We start from the raw sequence: 17,088 nt of genomic DNA, 5'->3' as shown, positions 1-17,088 counted from the left end.
TTATGTAACATTTAATGAATTCTGACTGATTTATTTAGGCCTCACTCTTTGACAGCAAATAACCCATTTATTTTGGTGAATCATATATATATATATATATTTGTGAAGCTTTAGGTCTCTTACTTGTTTTGCTCAAGAAGCTAATTAAGGCTTTGTTTTCTCACCTTCAGTTGTCTTTGTTGCCAAGATAGTGTGCAATGTACGTATTACTTCCACCCCATGTTCTTTCTCGTGTTTGTTTGTGCCTTTAACGTTATATATAATGTGTTTTCCTGCTATATAAAGTTTCCTACGTAGAGGTTATTTTCGGTTTTGACTAAGGGCCCTTAAATCATGCTGTAATCTCTAAAGCCCGAATATCAAAATGCAAATAATGAATGGTTTTTTTTCTTCTCTAGGAGTTTGAAATATCTTATGATCTTCATGGACTTGAGAAAATGGAAATATTTTGGTTGGGAGAGGGAAAAAAGGCACAAAAAAGGAACACGAAATGAGTTATAATGCAGTGCCAAAAACACAAGGTTTACCCTTTTCAACGGCATCAAATTTGGCTTTCGTTGGTTTCTTATAAAAAGTGTTCATGAAGTAGTGTATAGTGAATGAAGTTAACGCGTGTGCTAACTTCTTGCTCTTATAAGTTTAGCCCATGTGACCTGTGATGCAATTTTCATGGGAACTTACTAATATATAATATAAAGCACACAAACCATTGCTCTTCAAATTTCACAAGCCACCCATAGGTTTTCTCTTCTCTTTCAACTTCAATCACATTCAACTCAATCTATCCCTCACATTGTTTTCGTGTTTATGCATTGAAAAGTGCAAAACTTCATTTCAACACCATTCTGACATATTTCCAAGCACATCCTTATTGGTTAGACTGAGTTGGAGTTTCTCTTGCAAAATTGTGATAGCAAAACGGCAATGCATGTGTAGGTACTAACTTTTTCTGTGTGTTCTTTTGCAGGTTAGAGGATATTGAATCATCTAAAATGGGTGGTCGAACTTCGACCTCGAGAAGTGGAGATTACTTGGAAGGGATGCTTAATGACTATGTTGGAGGAAGAAACAAACTGAAGGCTCAGAAAAGTGCCTCCACAAAGTTTGTTGCAGCACTCACTTGCCTTCAGTTTTTCTTTGCAGTGTATGCAACATTTCTATTGTATTACATGGGGCCTTCCATTGATTTAAGAACCAAACCAGAGTTCACATGGGCTACCAAAATTGCCCAACAATGGAAACAACTCATGATCACACCCCACGTTATTGGCCACTACCAAAAAGCTTCTTCCTCTCTAGTAATGGAGGATGTTCTTCCCACAACTCCATCACAAGTGTGTGAGAATGAGAAGATAGACTTCCTGCAAAAGAAGTCCAATGATGTCCAAATGATCAAGCTAAAGAGAGAGCTCTACGATGAGGTGTTGAACTTCCAAAGCAAAACCTTTGGCACTGAGACTCTCCAGGAGCTAATGGCAATGAAATCCAAGTGGGACTTGAAGGGTCCAAACAGCCCGAAAATAACAGTGTTGCTGAACCACTTCAAGAGAAAAACACTTTGTGCTCAGCTTGATTCTTTGCTCCAACAGACCCTTCCTTTCCATCATGCTTGGGTTCTTTCATTTGGGAGCCCCAATGAGGCCTCATTGAGGAGAATTGTGGACACCTATAATGACTCAAGAATCAGCTTCATAAGCTCAAGCTATGATTTCAAGTACTATGGAAGGTTCCAAATGGCTCTTCAGACTGAAGCTGATCTTGTGTATGTCATTGATGATGACATGATTCCTGGAAGGAAGATGTTGCAGATTTTGGCGCACGTGGCTGGGACAGAAAAATACAAGAATTCTGTTTTGGGGAGTATTGGAAGGATTTTGCCTTTTAGACAGAAGGATTTCACTTTTCCAAGTTACAGAAAATTTCGCTCCAAGGAGGCAGGGTTGTATTTACCCGATCCTGCTTATGATATCACAGTTGATAAAATTGTGCAGGTGGATTTTCTATCTAGTTCATGGTTTCTCTCTGCAGATCTTGTCAAGACACTATTCGTTGAGACACCTTTTACCTTCTCAACTGGTGAAGATCTGCACCTCAGGTTTGTCAATTTCTACACTTTTACATCATGTTGACAATCTTTTTTACCATTTTATGAAGATTTTCTTCTGGGGCGTGGTAAGGGAACATGACTTTATTTGGTGGTAAGAGATCCAACTGAATGCGAAATTTAGTTGAAAGTTGACCATACAAGTCAAACAGTCATGATTTGACTAAGCCAAAGAGGATTTGGTAGTGCTCAATTAGTTGTTGATATTAGGTTCAAAAACACTAACAAGTAGTACAAGTTGCAAAGAACGTCACATATTGAAATAAATACTATGTTTGTCAAATCTCAAACAAAGTTTATGTGTCTTGTATCAAATACAATTTTTACTGTTCATATTTATTTTTTTTAGAGCTAAAACAATCATGTAGGTTTTGAAAAACTTTTTACCATCATGGTAAAGAATGAGAATGTTTTCTTATGGCAATAGTAGTAGCACATGGAAAACCGTCTAGGTAGAAAATTATTGTTTGAAAAATTAAATTCAGTCTTCATACGAAGGAGCCTTTTTTTCATTTTACTCTATCATGGAAGTCAAATTATCTTTTTTCTCATTTCTCCTCACAAAAAGAAGAAATTTTTTTGCCACTTTCTTTTTAATTCAAAGTTTTGATCCTTGAATTAATTTCAACATGCCAAACCGATTGCATTTCCCTGGAACCACTCTTATATTTCTGTATGATCATACATGCTGAAAATTCTTTATTATTTTTATTATTGCAGTTATCAGCTTCAGAAATACAAAAATGCTGGCTCCTTTGTTCTTCCAATAGACCCTAAGGACAAGGAAACTTGGGGAGATAGTGAACACAGGCTTGCATATGTATCTGAAACCACTGTGATTTTTAAGGACATAGTTCAGGTCAGAGATGATCAATGGTGGAAAGCACTTTCCACTGGTTATTTGACTCAGTGGGCTGCAATGTACCCACAAAAAGTCGATGCACTCTTCTATGCTCACTCAGTTGATGAAGTGAAAGTGCTTGCACCACTTCTTGAAAAATTCAGGAGCACAGTTGGCAAGAAGGCCTACATTGTTGTCTCTGGAGGCAGTTTCTGCACTTGTGAAGATACTGCAGCAGCTCTCAAATGGCCTACAGTGGTCTGCAAAGAACGTCGGTTCAAGATTTTTGATTTGGCTATTGGGTCACTTTCTGGAGTGTCAGACTCAGAGGCACCAGTGATACATGCAGTGTACACCAGCATGAAGGGTTTGATCAAAATTCACAACCCCAGTGTAGTGATCACTGTTGCTGACATTGACCCTCATGTGAGAAAAGCTCTTAAGATGGCATCAGAAACCAACTCAAATGCTACCACATTGGTTCTTTTACCCAGGGCATCAGTGTCTCAAGTTCTCTGGATGGCTGATCTGCGTTCAACAGCATTACCAAGTAAGACTATTGAATATAGAATTATTCTGCTCTTGTCGAGCATGCATATTGTTCATTCTATTTTATTAACAATGGTATACTGTGAATGAATGTGACTACCTTCAATACAAAAAACTCAAGCTAGTACATAATCATGCATATGGGATAAGTTCTCTGCTTAATAATATTGGTTAGCTAATACAATTTGAATAAATATTATTGGTTGATTATGCGATTTTTTTTCAAATGAATACGTATTAAACTCAATTTTGCCTTGTAGATTGGAATAGGATGAGGATTTCTGTGAGCATCATCACCCAAAATAGAGTCAAATCACTAACAAGGCTTCTTAAATCTCTAAGCAATGCCTACTATCTTGGAGATGAAATTCCAATTACCTTCAACATGGATAGCAAGGTAGATGATGAAACTATAAGAGTAGTAGGTTCATTTGAGTGGCCTCATGGGCCAAAAACCCTGAGAAGGAGAATCATCCAAGGTGGTCTCATCCGGGCTGTGAGTGAAAGTTGGTATCCATCATCAGATGATGACTTTGGTCTCCTGCTAGAAGATGACATTGAACTTTCCCCTTACTACTACCTATGGATCAAATATGCACTCATGGCTTACCACTATGACCCTCAAGTTTCTCTTCCTGAGCTCTCCTCCATCTCCCTCTACACTCCAAAGCTTGTTGAAGTTGTCAAAGAGAGACCCAAATGGAATGGCACAGAATTCTTCAAACACATCCACCCCAACACACCTTACCTTCACCAACTACCATGCAGCTGGGGGGCAGTGTTCTTCCCCAAACATTGGAGAGAGTTCTATGTGTACATGAACATGAGGTTCACTGAGGATGCCAAATCCAACCCTGTTCAAATTCCAAAATCTAGAACAAATGGATGGCAAGCTTCATGGAAGAAGTTCCTCATAGACATGATGTACCTTAGAGGGTATGTTAGTCTGTACCCAAATTTCCCTCAACAAGCAAGCTTTTCAACCAACCATATGGAGCCAGGGGCACATATTAGTGCAAAAGACAATGTGGTTAAGCATAACAAACAGGACTTTGAGGTGCCACTATTGAAAGAAGACTTCAGAAACTTGTTGCCAGCAATGAAGATGCCTCCAGCATCAAAGCTTCCATCTCTAAACCTCTTCAATCAACCAGTTTCTCTAAAGGGTCTGAAAGCTGCTGGAGCTAAGTTGGGACAGGATGTGCTAAGATGCAACAATGCCACTGAGGTTGTGGCTGTTGATAAAGACACTGGTCTACCTCATACCTGCTCCAAATTCTGAAAGACTTCATTATTCTGATTAATTAATTATTCTTTGTTGTTTTCTTTTTTTGTCTGATGCTTAAGTTACGAATGATTTGTACTATGCTTTTATATTAAGTGGAACATAGGGTCAGCGATTTTGCTGTTAAGGGAATAAGAATGAGGTAACTCATGTTTCCCGAAGAGACAATGTGATGTTTCCCAGAGATACAACTGTAATTAATTGTTGATATTCATAAATTACTATGTTAAGATTTTCGGCACAACTTTACTTAAAGAAGCTACACGCCAACTTTTTTAATTTATAAATTATTATTACAGGATTAAATCTATGAAATTGAAGTTATTTTTAAAAAGAATGTTTTTTTATTATACTTTTATGCACCTCACTTAAATTTATTTTTTAGAAAGATCAAATTTATTTGTATTAATATTTTAATGTACGAATTTATTTGAATTGCACTTTAAAATTATCTTTTTTTTATCTTGTTTTATATTTTAAAAACTTGTTTTTAAATTATTTTATTTTAAAGTAAAAAAAAATTGGGAACCTTTTTAGCAAACACCATGTAGTCTACCATATTCAACATTGTTCTGTTTTTGTGTTTTGGTACCTCAATTTTGTATGTTTTAGGAAGTTGTCTTTTTATTCCCTTTTTTCACAAAAAGATAATAGGAAATATCTTTTTGATAAAATATATATTGTTTAGGGTTCCATTTCTGCTTTATATTTTCATGGTTTGATCTTTCAAACTATTTTTTATTTCAATTAGTCTTGTTTTCCATTTTCTTGATCACCAATTCCGAAAATGTTTTACATGGTGAATTATCTTTGGATTTGATAGTCAATAACAGTGGATCTACAAGTTATATTCTTCGTTTTTCTCTTTCTTTCTCATTGCTCTTGGTATTTTTAGTATGCAAAAGTTTAATCCAACACGAGGTTACTTGTGCCCCTCCAGTAATGAAGTATCTAGAGTATTTTAATTTTGAATTTCTTTAATTTCTATAAAGAATAAATTAAAGGTATGGTACATTATAGAAAGTGCCAATTCTCAGTAGGAAACATCTTTTTTAATGTGATTGTGTTATATAATTTGTTCTATTTTCAAAGATGTTGAATCACCGTATTTATTTAAGGTATTTTCAGTTTTGAAATTTAAAATTTTATTATATATATATTTTTAAGAGATCCATTGTTTCGATTTCTACAAATGATAAAGTTGATAAAACTTTAGATGTAGTGATTGATGTCATTAATACTATCTTAAGAGACTTGCCGTTATCAAAATATATGTTTTGGTATTTATTTTACTTGTGTTTTGATATTCAAAGGTTGATTTCTGATCTCAAATATACTTATACTTTAGTGATATTCCTAAAATTTAAATTTTAAATTTTAAATTTTAAATCTTTAATTTTATAATTATAAATGTATTGGTATGAACCGAACGATCAATATTGTGATTCGGTTTTCACGGTTAGGCCGGCCGAATAACAAACACCCGTGTGGACCGACCGATATCTTCGATCCAGTAACGTTTAATCAAGATTAGTAAAAGGCAATTGCTTCCTGCACCATATCACTGCACCCGATCTTAGTGGAAAAGACGAAATTGTCCTTAAAAAAAATTTCCGAAATATGTGTTCTGGATATTTTTTTCCGGAACGAAATTTTATATTACGGATTTTTTTATCCGGGATTGATTTTTTATTTTTGTTTTCGGATTTTTATTTTCGAAACACAATTATTTCTTTTCTGGATTTTTTTTCGGAATGTATTATTTTTCAATTCCGAATTTTTTTTGTCCGAAATAGAATTTTAATTTTGGTTTCCGGATTTTTATTTCCGAAACTCAATAATGACTTCCGGATTTATTTTTCCGGAATATATTATTTTCAATTCCGGATTTTTATTTCTGAAATTAAGGGCATTTTTGGAAATTAAAAAAATATGTTGGGTGCAGGTTAAAAATGATTGGGTGCAGGGAGCATTTGCCTTAGTAAAATTAAATCATCATTAAGAATTAGGTAATGGTAAATGCTCCCTACACCATATCAATTCCAATATACACCCAACCTATTATTGAAAATGACAAAAATACTCCTCCAAAATGACGAAAATAACCTTAAATAAAGGAGGGTGTAAATAAAAATTACTTCCAGAACCTTTTATCCAGAAATATTCTGGATTTGAATATCCAGAACACATTTTTGAATTCTGAAAAATTTTATCTAGTATGCATTTTCAATTTTGTATTTCAGATTTTTTTTATTCGGAATGTATTTTTTTATTTTTAAATTATATTTACTATTCCAGATTTTTAAATTCGAAATAAGAGTAATTTTGGAAATTTAAAAAAATGATAGGGTGCATGTTAGAATTAATATGGTGCAGGAAGAAATTGCCTTAGGTAATACACTCCTAAGTACTATCCACCTCACTAATCCGACCCAACAAAATAAGTCCATTAAAATAATATAAATAATGCACATTCTAAGACATGTGAGTGTGGGAGTGCCTTCTGCATGTACGAAAATAGTAAGAAATTGAGGCATAAGTCAACCGCGTGTTAGGAAAGAGGAAGACGAAACTTCTCAGAAATTCTCTAGGTCTCATCTTCCTAACATGAATAAATTATGAAAATCTAAATTAAATTAAAAAAGTTATATTTTTATAGATTTTAATATATAAAATTTCAGCAAAATTACTCCATTCGGGTTTAGGGTTTAAGAAATGAAGCGAACCAAAATTGAATATCTAATAAAAGAAAACAAAAATAAGATTGATTGAATCCAATTTTTATTACAAGATTACTTGAATTTGATTAGAATATTAATGTATTTGGGAGAGTATTACGAAAAGATGTTACTTTTTGGCAGGGTTGTTCGGTTCGTGATATATAAGAGAAGAGTGGATTGTGTTTAATTGAGAGTACTAAGAAAAGGAAACTCCTCTTCTTTATAATTTCTATTTTATAACTCGGAAGATTTTGGTGTGCTGTGATTTCCGCGATAAATTGCCCTGAGTTGTTCTGAGAGCAAAACTTCTGAGCAAGCAGGTGACATGACATTCTCAGCGGTCTCACGACTAGCCAATCTTCGACGGCACTTGGAATTGACCGAAACAGATAACAAGGTAGTGATAATAGATTTCCCTCATAATCATCTATAGTATTTGTTCATTTGTGTATCATTTTGGTATTATTCTTAAGCAAAATGTGAAATGGGTTTTGATATAGGTTGCGCAAGTCAATGTTGTTGGAGGATCAGTGAAGGTAGCCTCAGAGGTTTCTCAAGCATTATCATTGGGGCGAGCAGTTGTTGCTCTGGAATCTACCATCATTTCACATGGTTTGTAATATCTTATAATCCTATATTCTACTCACAAGCATATATACCCACAACTTAGTGTTTGGACTGTGCTCTTCTTTGTAGGAATGCCATATCCTCAAAATTTGGAAACTGCAATAGAGGTGGAACGTATTGTAAGAGAGAATGGTGCAGTTCCTGCCACCATTGCAATTTTAGATGGCACGCCTTGTGTAGGTATTTATTCTCATCATTCTCAAGATTATGGATTGAATTAGTATTTCATATTTTACATTCACTTTCAATCACAAGTGATCTGTTATGAGAAGTATGATGGAGTGCTTGCACTTAGCCACCTTTGGATTTCCTTTTCAAGTTGTTTTGTAAATCGAGTTTGGTTTGAAATGGGTTTTTGGAATGAAGAGAAGAGTCAAAATAGGAAAGAATATTGATTCACAAAACAACCTGAAAGTGAGTTAGGTCTAGTGCAAGCACTATATCATTCATATATATACCGGGTCACTTGCTTAATGGATGATATCTGCGAACCAAGTTGAAAATACCAGCTGAAGAGTTTGTCATCCCATTTTTTATTTTGTTTTTGCAATGATAACAAATATGTTTTATTGTATCTTTTTGACAAATATTCTTTTGCTTGCTTGTGTTATCTGGATAGGTCTAAGTCTAGAAGAACTCAAAAGACTAGCTACTCTGGGAACCAGTGCTCGGAAGACAGCTCGAAGGGACATTGCAAATGTCGTGAGTGTCTTGACATTCCGCACCATATTATAATTATTTATATCTCTATATGAATGTCATTAGAAACCTTGCAAAAAGAAAAGTAGGAAACCCATTACATTGAAAATGTTGTATAGTCAAAAAAATTTAAGCAACTTTATGTATAGCAAGAATTCCTTGAAGATATCGCGGAGTAAATCTGATTCGGTAGGGTGGTTGAGAGGGTGTTCTCAGTGTTGGGAGTGTGTGGACCCACTCTATTATAGTGATTCAGAAATGCCTCCATCATCTGCAATTCCCACAACAAAACTCTCTTGCCCTTCCCGCCTCTGTGACCACCACCTTTTTTATCCCACTTCCAATTCACTCCTGGGGTTGGCCAATCTATGTCTCAGATTGTGTCTCAGATTTTGGCAGTAATGGCCTGCATCTGAAGTGGGAGATGAAGAAGCAGTTTGTAGACCTTCTCGGTGAGGAGTTGGAGTTCTGTTACAGAAGCGAATAAGGGCACTTGAACATAACTTTTGGTGAAGCAATCAAGAGTGGCATCTCAGTATCAGAGAAAGGAAGAGAAATATATATGAGCTACTGAAGCATGTGAGCCTGCAAGAGAACAATTGAGGCCATACCATACTCATCCAGGATAGAAAGACAACTTTGGTTGGGAGCATGGGCTCGTCAAATGGGTTTGGAAGGGGAATAACTGTATTAAGTTTTGTTATTTATATTCTTTACAACTATAATCAGAACATGGTTTTGTAAAAGTATAAAAGCAAAATGCTTGAGTTGTCAACCAATATAGGTTAAAATTGACATCTTTACTGTGTTTGTATCTGTGTCCCTTATATGCTAGATGGGTAGTATCAAACAAATTTTGTAGCATATGATATTTATATGTATGTGTTTGGAGATCTCATGTCGACTACAGATAAGGCCAATTTATGGTATATAATTGGGTGCAAACTTCATCATAAAAGTCGGTTTTATAAAGATAAATTAGACTTAAACTCATTTCTTAATAGTATGCGTGTATCATTAGTATGTTTCCACGACTTGGTCCCCTTGGTGTTTGATACTCGGCAAATATGCTCAAGAACTTGATCTAATTACATATATACACTGAAGCTTTCACTAAGATTTTCAAACTCTTGATCTAACCCTTCAACTCTTACGAGTTTACGATCTTAAGTAAAAAATCCAAGTTAACTCGCTATCAAACTTTTTTCTGAGCAAACTCAGGTGAACTTTCTACATTCATGTGAACTTGCATGAACTCAGGTCACGAAGCGGGGCAACAATTTTGAAACGAATGCAATTTTTGCCCTTCATTGACCTTACTATTACAATATTTTATTAGGACTCACTATTTGAAGAAATTGGCTCCCTTTGGAAATATTTTGACCTTAAGAACTTATGCTTTTATGAAGTTATGTATGATTTGACAATTTATGTAAGTTTAGTCTTATTTAGCATTAATGCACCATCCTAGTTTATTATGTTTTCAGGTAGCTCGAGGTGAAAATGGTGCAACTACTGTTTCTGCAACAATGTTTTTTGCTGCTATGGTATTTTTCTCAAATACCACTTCTATTTTAGCCTCAGTCATTATATCACGCCATTTTTGTTTAACTGCCTGTACTTTTGAAAATTTTGTGCAGGTTAATATTCCCATCTTTGTGACTGGGGGGATCGGAGGAGTGCATCGACATGGGGAACATAGTATGTTAACCTCCTATATCTTACTAATACACTAAATTGGTTTTTCATGATGGATGCTGACAAACCTTGCGTGTAAGAGATGGCACATTTTGGTTTCAAATTGAGACCAAAATAGATCAATCTGTGCATGTTGTACAAATTGTTATTGTATTTTAGGGTCTTTGAAAGTCCTACAATTTGCAACTTAAACAATGAAAAGGGAGAGCTATCACATTTAATCAAGTTTTCCCTTTGCAGTAAAAATCTTGTAACGTTTTATTATGACCAAAAACACCTGTTGTAATTTATCATGCTACACAATACATACAAACAATAATAATACTCAGTCCTTTTAGTTTCTTTGTAAGATATTTCTTACTAATTAAAGTTCAAAGTTGCTCCTTGGCTGTAAATTATACCGAAGGACTCTACATTTCATTGGTATTTTTATAGGCTTAAAGTGGAAATGTTTGTGTAATACAATCTGCAAAAGCTCAGTTCTCTTTGGATGGAACTGTTTAGGCACATCCTGGAAAATTTAATTTCTTATTGCAGTCTACAAACAAAGGAGATGAGTTTTTTTTTCTTTCAAATTTTACATTATTGTGGTTTCTGCAAATAAGTCTGAGATTATTATTGAGCATTATTATTTTTTATATCTTTGGGCAGCTATGGATATATCTTCTGATCTCGTTGAGCTAGGCAAAACACCAGTAGCAGTTGTATGTGCTGGTGTAAAATCAATATTAGATATTCCCAAGACGCTTGAATATCTGGTACCCATTTATTTTTATGTTAATATTACTGAAGCAGTAATCAGTTGTAGCTTTTATTATTATTATTATTATTATTATTATTATTTATCTTGAATAGGAAACACTAGGAGTTTGTACTGCTGCATACAAGACCAATGAGTTTCCTGCATTTTTCACGGAATCAAGTGGCTGCAAGGTATATTAAATCAGATTCTCGTATGGCTTTCAATGTTAAACATGTCCATAAATAGCATAGGGTTTGACCACATTTTCTTTATGAAAAGATTTACAGGAATTGTGTGTTATGAGCACACACATGATTCTGTATTTGTAAGGAATAAAATGAAACAAAAAATATTCAAAACTTAATCCCTAAAATTAAGCCTATACAATATTTCGTTATTTACACAATCATACATCCATTTGGGATTGTGCCTTTAACAACAATTTATCTCATTAGTAGATTACCAATCTCATTCTCCTTGCTCCATCCCTCTTATCACTTTTTTTAACAAATCTCCAACTTACTCCTTTTTTAAGGTGTTTGGCTCTGCCCGATACTCCTTAAAGGTGTTTGGTTAAGCATATGATATCTTCTATGTTACTTTTAATAATTGGTCTTGAATATGTTCTTCCCAATATATTTCAATTCGTGATTTTGGAAATAAGCCTTCTGATTTGTGATTTAATTGGTGATTCACGACCATGTTTTCACCATTATTATGATAGCATTTTATTTTTCAATTGGAATGTAAGTATAGAATAATGTACTAACGAATGAGTATATGGACAATATATTTGATCATTGCAAAATTTCAGGTTTCATGTCGGGTAGATAGCCCGGAAGACTGTGCACGCATAATAGGCAAGTAAAACCTTCTTTTTCTTTTTTGTTGTCCGTTTGTATTTTATCCATGATTTATATTCTTCTGGCAGAAGCAAGCTTCAAACTCAAGCTAGGAACTGGAATTTTGATAGCAGTTCCTATTCCTCAAGAACACTCAACTTCTGGACAGATAATTGAATCTGCCATTCATAAAGCCATTGAAGAAGCCAGGTAAATGTCTTTGTTCTCTCTTCTCCATCCATTATGGCTTAATATGGAAGTTGTACATTAAATGGTTTCCTAATTTTATTTCATACATTTAATATTGACTTTTCTAAAATTAAATTTAATATACTCACTTGTAGGGAAAACAATATAACAGGGAGTGCTGAGACTCCTTTCTTGCTCGCTAGAGTAAATGACCTGACTGGAGGGGCCTCACTTGCTGCAAGTATCCACTTTTAAAGTTTTCTAGCTATGCATTAGTATAAAATCATTTACTAAAAGTGTACTTTAATAGAAAATTTAGTCTATAATATGATTTCAAACATGTATAAATTAAATAGAGTTAATAATGACCTATCAAACTTTTTTGAGGGACCAAAAATATAATTAACCTTTAATATTTGTCTAGTGTTAAAGTGGAGCTTAACAACAATTTAGACATTGCTCTTGTGAAGAATAATGCTCTTGTTGGAGCCCAAGTTGCAGTAGCCCTAGCCCAGATAAGAAAAAATTGTGAAAGGTGAGCTTGTACTTCCATGATATCTGTTGGCCAATTCAACATGCATAGCCTGGAACTCTTAATTATCTGTCATTGCAAATTTTACTCAATGTAATCCTCAAAAAAGTCGAATATTGGCATCTCTGTCTTCTCCATGCAATTAGATTTTCTTTAACTAGAAAATATTATATTGAAGAAGTTTATTAAATTACATTCCACGTAAGACATGTAGTCATGAGATATGAAGCACATACACACACGATACGAAACTGCCTTTTCTGCATGTTGGAAGCATATCAGATGGGAGTGGAGTGGACAGGACATGCTTTCGATGCTGTGTCCAACAAGTTGGACACGACTCACCACCTGAAAACAACGTCACATACCCTCTAGACACTGAAACACATACAACCTATCTTGTCTGCTCCATGAGCTGGTGTTCTATTTTCCTTCTTCATGAGTGTTCGCCCACCAACACAGTGGAATTAGCCATTGTCAGCCACTGAACCACCACACCATCATAGTTGGTACACACTACATTCTGACCATGGGAAAGGTAGTTAGGATTTGAGTGGTTAGTTTGGGGGTTAAATAAATAGAACGATGTAAGGGGAAGGATGTTCATTTCTGTAGATGCTTTAGTTCTTTATGAAAGGAGAAATCCTTTGGGAAAGGGGCCTTGGAGAAGAGATTACTATTTCTTATTCTTTTCGTTTTATTCACTAAATATCTTTCTTTCCTATCTCTTTTCAATTTTGGGTTCATAACAATTGGTCTGACCAGCTGGATTTGAGTTGCATGATGGAGAATAGACTAGAGTGGGCGCATTGGAGAAAATTGGCAGTAAACAAAAGAAGATGCTTACAGTTTTGAAAACAGACATGGTTGTCTTAAAAAGAAGGTTTGTTGAACATGAAGCAAATAAAAAACTACTTGAATTCTAGAAAGGAAAACGGTTTTCAGATGGTGGGGAATACTTAGTCTACAGAGGCGAGAAATTGAAAAAAGAGGTGTTTGTGAGAGAAGCAACCAATTCAGGTGCAGTACAACATCATTATTGCAACCACAAACTGCACAAGATATTGAGGAGTCAAGAAATCATTCTTGTAGAGAAAAAGGTTAAAGACGAGGAAAGGGTGGAGACACATCCCTCTCACATCTAGAAGGTTGAGGGAGTAAAAGAGATCAAGACTTAGCTGGAAGGTTGGATGCAAAAGCACAACATCATGTAGAGGATAATATCACAAATAAGAAATGCGTTCAAGAGGAGATTGATTCCATTCAACCAAAGCATGTCAAGAAAACCATGCATGGAAATGGTCAGAATGGCTTCTGCATCCCAATTCTCTTGAATGGATCCTATTGTACTGAAGGTTTCTTGGTGTAAATAGTATTAAATCCCATTATTATGAGATTAGGTGGTGTCGAGATGAACAACAATTCAAGAGTTATTGTTTTACTTTGGATTATAGTTAAAGAGGCACTCGACCTTCTAACAAAATTAAAAGAGTCTAAGCGTGAGCAACAAAATAATACTCTGGGAATTTTTATTTTCTTATCTGGTGAAATAAGCAACGAGACATTACATCTAGTGTTTGTTGTACAGTTGGTGAAAACTGTTACCACAACTAACTAACTCCAGAAAAGCTATTAGCAACCTTGAACAACAACCAAGGCTTCCAGAAATAACTAGCAACTTCTGTAACAGAATTGGTGACTAGCATACTCTGCTACACAAGTACGGTAACTGTCCCTTTGCAAACTGGGTGAATAAAATTGGTTGAATACTCCGAGTTTATCTTGGAAAATGACAGAATGTTATGGCCCAAGCTACTGACCCTTTAAAAGCCCAACTGAGCTGACAAACCAAGTGGAAGCAGCAGGGCCAATACCAGAAACTAGAGCCAAACGTAATAGTGTTAAGCCCAAGTGATTCAAGGACTATGAACAATTTTAGTTTTGCAGATGGTAATAAGAACAAAACTATCTAGAAGCATGAGGAGGATTTCATTGCAATTTTGTTTTGCTTAGTTGTGAAATTTGTTACGCATGATAGTGCTATATGTCATAGTAGGACAGAATGAAAAATGCGGAAAGAGAATGTTCAGTTTGTTTCGATTTTGTTGCAAGGAAGCTACTCCCCTCTAAAGGAGCAGTTTTTTTGTTATTTTTTTATTGCAGTACCTTACACGTGTCTTAGTGTGCACATGAATGATTATAGATTGAACTGGCATGGCACAATAAAACTATTGGTTTGCTCTTGTAGTTTTAGACCCACTTTAATGGAGAATTAATTAGGAGTGTGAAAGTTAGTCAACTTAGCTCACACAAGTTGGCTCATCATGGGTTGGGTTAAAAGGAGTTAGCTCAACTCGGCTCACTCTGTGGTGAGCAAGAAAAATTTCAAAAATATAACAAATTTGTACATTTTATAAGCAATTTTATATTAGAGATAATAATTTTCAACATTTAGTTACTAATACAAATCAATGCAAATTGTCAAACACTGTAAATAGAAGTCTTAAAATAAATTAAACATCTAAAGTATTCAAAGGATTTGGGGATGTAAGAGGAGAACTTGCATAATTTGTATTTCATTTTAAAATATAATGATTCAACTCACCACTAACCCAGCTTGACCCAATTAACTCGCAAAATAAATTAGTCAGGTTTCTTTTGGCCCATAATTGGCCAAACTTTGATTTTTGTTTTAACCCCAGCTAGCTTGATTCTGTGGTGAGCCAGATTGGCTCACTGCTATTAACCCATTTTGACACCCTTAGAATTAATACGCACACAACAACTAAGATTTATAGGTTGAACCCACATGTATTTACATTTCCACAGATTTATTTCATGTATAAATTTTATATGAAAGTAAGATATTCTTTTATCTATATGTATATGTATATGGTTTAGGTTTATGTGACTAGAGGAAGGGTTTCATGTTAAATTATTATAGATCATTATGATGTCAAAGTTTAGTGCAACTTTCATGAAAATGTTTTGGATTAAAGTGGTGGAAGACTTCATGATATATAGATGTATAAAAAGAGAATATTCTGGTTGGAAAACATGATATATTTGTGTTGATTCTTATTCTGCTCCAAGTTTCCTATAATATAATGATGATTACTTATGGTTCCATTACCATGTTCTTCTCATTAAATGGGGAAGCTCTATGTAATAACAGTGGTTTTGGCTTGTTTCGAACAATTTTGCTTATTAATTGAATTACTTTGTGTAAATTCTTTATTATTTTTATGTTCCTTACAATGATTGGATGTACATGTTACTTCCTGATATGGGTTCTTATCTTACTATTTGTTGTGTATTTATAAGCTAAACGTCTTAAGTTAGAAGTTGGAAGATGGTCTGCATAAGCAGTCTAATGCAACTACAATTGGGAGCAGGAACCTGGCAACTTTATTACACTACTTAGTGTTTCACTTCTGTTGAGTGTTGTCTTATCTCCCGATTTTTCCTGTGAAGTGAAGATATTTATTTTGTTTCTCGGAATGAATTTGACGAGGAATCTTGTCATGTATATTTTATCTTTGCTTTTGCAATAAGTTTGATGTCATGTTGAATAGATCCCTGGTGACTTCAACGATACCCTGAACTTGTGTTTGGATGACATTTTTTATACAGAATTTGAGACGTTTGGATTGAAAATTCTATAAGAAATTTAAATTTTAGAAAATTATTAGAATAATTTGATTATTTGAAAATAGTGGATTTTAAAGTTTATCTAAAAGTAAGAATTTGAAAAATTTCTTACTTGTAAAATTAATGTCTTTTTTTTATATTCTTTTTTTACTTAATTTTAATTGGTATATTGGTGGTTTGATGTTGAGGTTGTATTTTTCTGCACCATATTATTTAAGACATGCATCCAAGATAAAATTTAAAACCAACATTGTCTTTGGTTTCATGTTTGTTTACTGATGTAGAAATCCGGAAGTGGTTGTTATATACTCCGGATTTAGATATCTGGAAAGTCATTTTCGTGCTTCATTTAAGCTTCTAGATGACTATATCCATAAGTGAGTAATGAGTTTTGAATTTTCATGTTTAGAATGATGTGTTGTAAATGGTGCTGAGGATTGAGATTCGAAACTCATTTATGTTGTTCAGGTAAGTTTTTGGATGACCAAATTTGGAAGTGACATATTAGTTTTAAACTTGCATATTCGGAACTTTGTGATTTAATTTATAAATATGAATATTTAAAAAGTAAAGTCTTTTAATTCGTTAATCCGTTAAGGACAAAATGTA

General features: G+C 34.3%; 2 protein-coding genes across 3 annotated transcripts; both read left to right on the top strand.

Annotated features, from left to right (window-relative positions):
- The first annotated feature begins 361 nt into the window (after nucleotides 1-361).
- Nucleotides 362-5,023, top strand: LOC137821422 (uncharacterized). Of its 2 annotated transcripts, none has more exons than XM_068626022.1 (4): nucleotides 362-521; nucleotides 968-2,095; nucleotides 2,825-3,495; nucleotides 3,755-5,023. In XM_068626022.1, exons 2-4 carry the CDS (start codon nucleotides 993-995, stop codon nucleotides 4,774-4,776), a joined length of 2,796 nt encoding a protein of 931 aa, XP_068482123.1. In that variant the 5' UTR covers nucleotides 362-521; nucleotides 968-992; the 3' UTR covers nucleotides 4,777-5,023. The 2 variants fall into 2 exon arrangements, with proteins under 2 accessions (XP_068482123.1, XP_068482114.1); XM_068626013.1 differs by lacking the exon at nucleotides 362-521 and adding an exon at nucleotides 603-874.
- Nucleotides 5,024-7,520: 2,497 nt separating this feature from the next.
- On the top strand, nucleotides 7,521-16,485 carry LOC137822294 (pseudouridine-5'-phosphate glycosidase). Its single transcript, XM_068627183.1, has 13 exons — nucleotides 7,521-7,896; nucleotides 8,000-8,111; nucleotides 8,196-8,306; nucleotides 8,746-8,828; nucleotides 10,313-10,372; nucleotides 10,466-10,526; nucleotides 11,175-11,281; nucleotides 11,379-11,456; nucleotides 12,080-12,125; nucleotides 12,197-12,317; nucleotides 12,452-12,537; nucleotides 12,750-12,831; nucleotides 16,153-16,485. Exons 1-13 carry the CDS (start codon nucleotides 7,825-7,827, stop codon nucleotides 16,154-16,156), a joined length of 1,023 nt encoding a protein of 340 aa, XP_068483284.1. The 5' UTR covers nucleotides 7,521-7,824; the 3' UTR covers nucleotides 16,157-16,485.
- Nucleotides 16,486-17,088: the final 603 nt, after the last annotated feature.

The sequence above is a fragment of the Phaseolus vulgaris genome, chromosome 11 (genome assembly GCF_000499845.2).
Source record: "Phaseolus vulgaris cultivar G19833 chromosome 11, P. vulgaris v2.0, whole genome shotgun sequence".
NCBI classification, from domain to species: Eukaryota; Viridiplantae; Streptophyta; class Magnoliopsida; order Fabales; family Fabaceae; genus Phaseolus; species Phaseolus vulgaris.
The sequence above is the reverse complement of the archived record's forward strand: the minus strand, read 5'-3'. Positions and strand labels throughout refer to the sequence as shown.

What these genes read in the sequence shown, in the direction of transcription:
- LOC137821422 (XM_068626022.1), top strand. Translation starts at nt 993, where the DNA reads ATGGGTGGTCGAACTTCGACCTCGAGAAGTGGAGATTACTTGGAAGGG. An exon ending in GGTGAAGATCTGCACCTCAG is followed by an intron (nt 2,096 to 2,824) that starts GTTTGTCAATTT and finishes TTATTATTGCAG; the next exon opens with TTATCAGCTTCAGAAATACA. An exon ending in GCGTTCAACAGCATTACCAA is followed by an intron (nt 3,496 to 3,754) that starts GTAAGACTATTG and finishes TTTGCCTTGTAG; the next exon opens with ATTGGAATAGGATGAGGATT.
- LOC137822294 (XM_068627183.1), top strand. Translation starts at nt 7,825, where the DNA reads ATGACATTCTCAGCGGTCTCACGACTAGCCAATCTTCGACGGCACTTG. An exon ending in AGATGGCACGCCTTGTGTAG is followed by an intron (nt 8,307 to 8,745) that starts GTATTTATTCTC and finishes TTATCTGGATAG; the next exon opens with GTCTAAGTCTAGAAGAACTC. An exon ending in AAAGCCATTGAAGAAGCCAG is followed by an intron (nt 12,318 to 12,451) that starts GTAAATGTCTTT and finishes ACTCACTTGTAG; the next exon opens with GGAAAACAATATAACAGGGA.